The 6,159-nt window shown below is 52.1% G+C and overlaps 1 protein-coding gene across 1 annotated transcript in view; it reads left to right on the top strand.

Annotated features, from left to right (window-relative positions):
* The first annotated feature begins 2,718 nt into the window (after nt 1–2,718).
* LOC109289347 (P43 5S RNA-binding protein-like) overlaps nt 2,719–6,159 on the top strand; it is a 10,051-nt gene continuing 6,610 nt past the window's right edge. The window contains exons 1-6 of the mRNA XM_019505342.1: nt 2,719–2,905; nt 3,452–3,540; nt 3,964–4,057; nt 4,806–4,894; nt 5,278–5,351; nt 5,777–5,857. Coding sequence (XP_019360887.1) covers nt 2,810–2,905; nt 3,452–3,540; nt 3,964–4,057; nt 4,806–4,894; nt 5,278–5,351; nt 5,777–5,857 — 523 coding nt within the window. The 5' untranslated portion in view covers nt 2,719–2,809. The remainder of the gene's footprint in view (nt 2,906–3,451; nt 3,541–3,963; nt 4,058–4,805; nt 4,895–5,277; nt 5,352–5,776; nt 5,858–6,159) is intronic.

The raw sequence follows: 6,159 nt of genomic DNA, 5'->3' as shown, positions 1-6,159 counted from the left end.
TCTCAGCTCTCTGCATGACCCTGAGCATTGGAAGCAGTCATTTGGACTATTCATGCTCATTGCCCAGTCCTAAATTAGCTGGAACCATTTGTGAAAGTGACTCAGATGTCACTCGTCACATCTGCTATGGGCACAGCAGGGGTGGGGAATGCAAGCAAAGCACTGAAGGACATGAGGAATGGGCCAGGACAGCAGTGCCCAGACTGTGGCTCCAGAGCCACTTGTGGCTTTCCATCTTATCACCTGTGGATAGATGATGAGCTAAGTAGACAGGCACAAAACAGTACTGGGTATTTTCAGTTTGCTGTCTGCCATGGGTCTGCCTTTTCTGTGCTCATGAATAATACAGCACATGCTTTCTATCAGTTGTGGCACAAGTGCTAACTAATATTCGCTTTTCCACTGGTCCTTGCTTCTTCCAGTTTAACGAGGGGTTTCTGTGTCATTGTGGCACTCAGGTTAACACTGGTTGCTCTGTGGCCCATACGTGTCCCAGGGTGAATAATCAGCCCAGAGAACAGGATGGGTCCATGAGATGGGCTAATGGGGTGGCCTCATCTGGAATAGAGCACTCAGCCCTGGATTTCTGTGTGCTAGGACAGAACAGATAGAGAAGGGATCAGGGGAGTGAGTGGCTGCTAAAGGGAGCTTGAAAAGTTTGTTCAGAAGCAGCAGCTGCAGCCAGGAAGGTGGCTTTGATACCTGGACATGGTGCTTCTAAACTGATGCCATCAGGCTGTGAACTTTGCCCTCTGACATCAGAGAAGCTGAGAGGTGAGGTCAGAAAGCAGAAGCTGCAATGAAGGTTCTGTCCCTGCCCAGCACTGACCCAGTCTGGGCAGGTTTCTTCCTTAGTTTCCCCATGTGTCACAGAAGGACATGGAATGGAGGAAGCAGGGTTTGACTTGGGCAGAAAATCGCAGCTGCTCTTGCTCTCTGCCTCAGCAGTGCCATGGGCTGAACTGCTTTGATGCCTGCACACAAGCTCCTTACCAGATCCATGTCCAACATAGCTGCCTTCCTCCACCAGGCACTAGCTGTGGTGAGGTTTAGTGCACGTAAAGGTCATATAGTTCTGTAGAGTTAAAGACAAAGAGATTTAACATGGGCTGGAACAAACAACCTCATCTCCCTTCCCCAAGGTAGATAGGCTGTATTCACCTTGCTGCATCAAAGGATAGTGGAGCTGATGGACAAACTCTGCAGCCCCCACTCACAGGCCTCTCAGCCTCAGCATCCAGGACTCACACAATCCGTGGCATGGGGGTTGCTTCTGAGATGCAGTTACCTGACAGCTGGAAACTGAGCCAAGACCCACCCACCCAATTGCACACAAAGGGGAAAACAACTTGCTAGTTGCTTTACCCCCGAGCTTGTATGTTCAGGCCCTAACCTCTTAACTCGCAGCAACCGCTGATCCAAACCACTGCCTCCCTCCTCCTCTCACCACTAAGCTGTTGTTGGCAACTGCTCCTCTTCTCCTCAGCCCGACCCCACATATGACATCACAAAGGGACAGGGGAGACTCCCCAGAGAGCACTTGTCTCCATAGCAAAGATTTTCCAGCCTCGGTCTTTATCATGGTTATTGCAGTAGCACCTAGAGACCCACCAAGCTGTGTTAGGGGCTGCTGCTAGGAGCCGCCCCTGTGCCAGCAGTCAGGAGGGCAGACAGCAAGGCCCCGGGGACTTGCTCCAAGCCATGCCACAGGTCAGGGGCAAATTGAGGAACAGGACCCAGGTGTCCACAATCCCTGCCTTGTGCCCTCACCTACTGGTCCATGCTGTCTTCACCCCCGCGACGGGCCCCTGCTGCAGAACTTCCATGGCTCAGGATCCAAACCCCAGCCCTGCCTTGGATCTGGAGGGCTCAGTTCAGTCTGTCTGGATCCTGAGCTGAGCTCAGGTCTAATGCTACACTGACTAGGCCTTGTCTCTTAGCAATCACTTTGGAGAACTTGGTTCTTCCTGCTTTAGAGGGACCCTCTAAAAGGAAAAATCACTGGCCTGATTAGAGAGGAAGGCCCTCATCTTGCAGTATGCTCCAGGTGGATGCAAGGGCTTGATCCTCCATGAAAAGGGAGCAGAGAAATATTTGCCTTCCACTGGGGTCACATGGTGTTTTGGAAAAACTCTGCCCTGGCTGAATGTGCTTCAGCTCCTATAATGCAGCTGTCACAGCCCCTCCTTTGCTACAGCAGAGTGCCAACACTGCACCCAGGGACCATTCCTGCAATGGGTTTGCAGTAGCACAGATAATGATGGACGACTGCAGCTCTCCCTGAGCCTGAAGATCAGCAGGAGGGGGAGAGGGAAGAGGGGGGTACTGTGCTTGGGGCTATTGTACCCCCAGGAGTTTCAGTCCAGGACCTCAAAGGGCATGAGACACCATGAAGAACAGAGCCTTGGATACCAAGCTGCCAGGGGCTGTAACAAGGTAGATTGTACTGAGGCAGAGGGACAAATCACTGACTTGGCTCCACATACCAGAGAGAGATCAGAGCTCAGCTACCTTGGCCCCATCAGATTAAATCCACCCTCCCCACACCTATCCAAGGAAATACCAGGATGAAGCCAATCCCTTCTCTGCAAACTCCCCGATGTCCTTTCCCAATAATGAGGCTAATAGCAAAATCCTGAGCCAAGACCAGGGCACTGCCTATCACTGAGCTGATAGACAGCAGCTGCATCCATCTCTGCTATAAATGGAGCACACTGGGTAAAGGTGAAGGGGTAGTGGTGTGTTGTGTACAGATATCTGGGAGTTAAGTTTGGTCTTGGGTGTATTGCACAGGGCTGTACTCTGCTGTATGGCAGAGCCTGGGGAAAGCAGTCCTGGGAATGCTGCTGCTTCCTCTTGTCCCTGCAAGGAGTGGGAGCCAGCTCTGGCTGTACCCCAAGAGGAGGTAAGAGCTGGGGGTGGCTCTGAGGAGAGCCTTCCCTTCCAGGAAAGTATGAGTGCCATGAATTTTCTGCTCATTCTTTCTCTAAGAGTTTCTGATTGCTCACCTGGGAACTCTGTTGCTTGAGTGTACCTGGAGCTGAGCTACATGAGGGAGAAAGGGCCTTGGTGGGGATGGATGGGCTGTGTGCCTTGAGGAGGGCTTATGAGTCCCAGAGCATAAACATCATGGAGCAGAGCTGCCTGCCTCCTTTACTAGACTCTCCCTGCATCCCCAGGGATGATGCAGATCAGTTAATGTGGGCTGCGTTGCTTGAGTTGCAAATCTGTGACCTGAAGTCTGCTGAGTAATACTGAAAGCCCAGTACCACCCCTCCCCTGCAATATGCCTTGGACCTGGGACCTATCTCTGCCTCCAGTTAACTTGGCTAATATAGTGCCCATTTATATGGGGGGGTGGAAATAGGGTCCAGGGACTCTGTGTGAAAAAAGTGGTGCTGGAGGTCCTTGCTGACACTTTTTTTTTTTTTTTTTTTTTTCTCCTTTTCAGGAGCTGGTGTGTGACCAAGCTGGCTGTGGAGAGCGATTTCAGCATGGAGATGTTCTGCAAAAGCACAAGCTGCAGCATGGTGATGCCTGGTAGGTGGGGCAGTGAAGTGGCTTTTCCGTGTTCACCCCACTGTGACCCCAGCTCCTGGGCTGTTGTGGGGTCTAATAAGTCTGGGGGTAGTACCCAGCAGGGCTCATGCAGCTGTACTGAGCTTCTCTCCCATCTTTCTCCTCTTGTGGGAGGAGGGGCTGCTGAGCTCTCAGCTAAGACCAAGAGCTCTGACTTGTTTTCCCAGTGAGGCAGTCTTCACCTTGATAGGAATAATGACTTGCTACCCTCTGTCAGGCATGGCAACTGATGTACAGAAAGGTCCTAAGCTGGACTGGAAGTCGGTACCTTGATATGCCCCAGCCCAGGCTGCAAGAAAGTTATGCTGAGCCTGTCTCCCTTCTAAACGGGAGGGCAGCTCCTAAGCTGGGACCTGCTGATCTGCAGGGTTTTCTCTTCCACAGGTGTTTGGATGTGCGTTGTGAATCAGTCTTGGTGACTGCTAACCAGCTACAAAAGCCCTGCAGGTCACAGCATGGCAACAGGAATTCATTCCAGGTAATGCAGGCTGGGTAGAGCACTAGGTTTGAGATGAGCCCGCCTGTGACCAAATGCCCTCAGGCCTAAATACCATGGGGCCCTGTCCCACCTGGAGGCCTCATGGCTGGTAGAGGCTGCCACTTTCTACTGAATCCAGACTAGGGAGAGTTTGGCAGCAGTAAGTAGTATGGCTAAGGGAGACCCTTGGGACCCTCTCGCCTGGCCCTTCCATCTGGGAAGGACTGGTATTGCCCTTCCCAGGGCTTGAAATGAGGAAGCTGTTCTGGCCACAGGAGGGAGCCAGAACTCAAGCCTCTGGTGCTGATGGCTCTCTGGTAAGAGCCAGTGCTGTGCTGGGGATAGTGAAGAGGCAGGGCCAAGCAGAAATCCCCAGCATGGTACACAGCTCCTGTTAATAGGAACTCCTAGCTGCTTTTTGATAGTTGGATCAGGCCAGCAAATGAACTACTTCTTGCCTGTGCCATCTGTCTTCAGCCTGGTGGGCACACACAGCACGATCAAACCTCTTACACCACAGCTTCCAATGACATGTAAACAAGCTCTGCTGGTCCCTTCTTGAGTGGTGATCTCCCCAAACTCCTAGGCTGTGTCCCTGTGGATACTCGCCTGGGGCTGCAGCGAGCCTGCTGGTGCTGCATGGTATCATGGAGACTCTGGCATGCCTGGTGCTAGCTGGTGTGAAAGGGGCATGGGCAGGCTTGTTCTCAATGCATCAGGTCAATTATCTTAACTTTCTTCCCTCCAGTGTAGCCACCAGGGTTGTGAGAGGGTCTTCAGGAAAAAAAAAGCTCTCAAGATGCATTGGACTGAACATACCAAAGTGCTGCCATTTGTGTAAGTGTCCTCTGGTGAAGGGAAGGGGCTGACTAGGGGACCAAGTCCTCCTTGGGGTGACTTCATGTTTATGTCTTGAAATGTGGCACCCTAGCTCGTCAAAATGACAGACCACTGATGCTTGGCAACTGCTAGCTCTGGGCCAGATCCCAGAGCTGGATAAGCCTGTGCCTTCAGCTTTACTTCTCTGGACTTTCTTTTTTTTAAGTGGGAGGGGAAACTGGCTCACTAGCCTATTCCAAGTGAGATGTCTTGCTGCCTTAGTCTCTCTGGAAAACCCTGGGATATCTCTGCTTTCCAGGGTGAAGTGGCATCCCTAGGAACTCTTGCCCAGCCCTGAAGAAAGCATGGTGTAACTACTCCTCCTTCTCTGCCTCATTCAGGTGTCAAGAGCCAGGATGTGGCATGAAGTTTGTCAGTGCTGCCAGGAGGAAAGCTCACCAGAAGAGACATGCTGGTGAAAGACATGAATGGCTTCTCCTCCTTTTACAGGGCTGGCAGGCAAAATGGGATCTGGCTGTCTAATCTCACCCTTGCATTCTCTGGTGTCCATCAGGCTGACTGTTCTCTGGAGCTCCCTCTCAGCTGTCGCCACCTCTCCCTTGGTGACACTGGGCTGCTTCTCTTTTTTTTTTTTTTTCCTTAAGTCCATGGTTCTTTGACAGCTCTAGATTTTTACCATGGTCAACCCTTGGATGTAGGATGATGGTGCCCTGGGAGGACTCAGATTTTTCAGAATCTGAGTGGAGTCCAAGTTTTACCTGGCAGGAGGTTCCCAGTTTTAAGGCTGTGCATGGGAGTGGCGTCAACTGCAGTGTGTGTGTGTGTGTGTGTTGTTCTGAGAGAGATTCCCCCTTTTTAGCCTGTTGGTCCTCCTTCCAGGATACCCATGCCCCAAGGAGGATTGCCAGATTGTCCTGCCCACTTGGACAGAGTGTCAGAAACATCTGAAGGAGCATCCTGGTAAGGAAGATGGAGAGGCCCACATTGCAATGGCCTGGAACATCTTGAGGCCCTAAATCCAATCTACTCCCGTTCCTCTTGGCATGCCCTGCATAGGTAGCATCCAGACCCCCTGCATTGCCATCTGATGGGTAATTTGGTGGAAGGGAAGGTCCTGTTCCATGCAAAGTGAGGGCCCAACCTTGGTTTGGGAAGCCCTGGGATTTTGATCTCTCTCCCCTCCATCCTAATTTTGGGGGTTGGAGCTCATGGAAGACCTGAAGGGGGGGGGGGGGGGGGGGGGGGGGGGGGGCCGAAACCCC

The sequence above is a fragment of the Gavialis gangeticus genome, unplaced genomic scaffold (genome assembly GCF_001723915.1).
Source record: "Gavialis gangeticus isolate Ggan-Ray unplaced genomic scaffold, GavGan_comp1, whole genome shotgun sequence".
In the NCBI taxonomy this organism is placed as follows: Eukaryota; Metazoa; Chordata; order Crocodylia; family Gavialidae; genus Gavialis; species Gavialis gangeticus.
The sequence above is the reverse complement of the archived record's forward strand: the minus strand, read 5'-3'. Positions and strand labels throughout refer to the sequence as shown.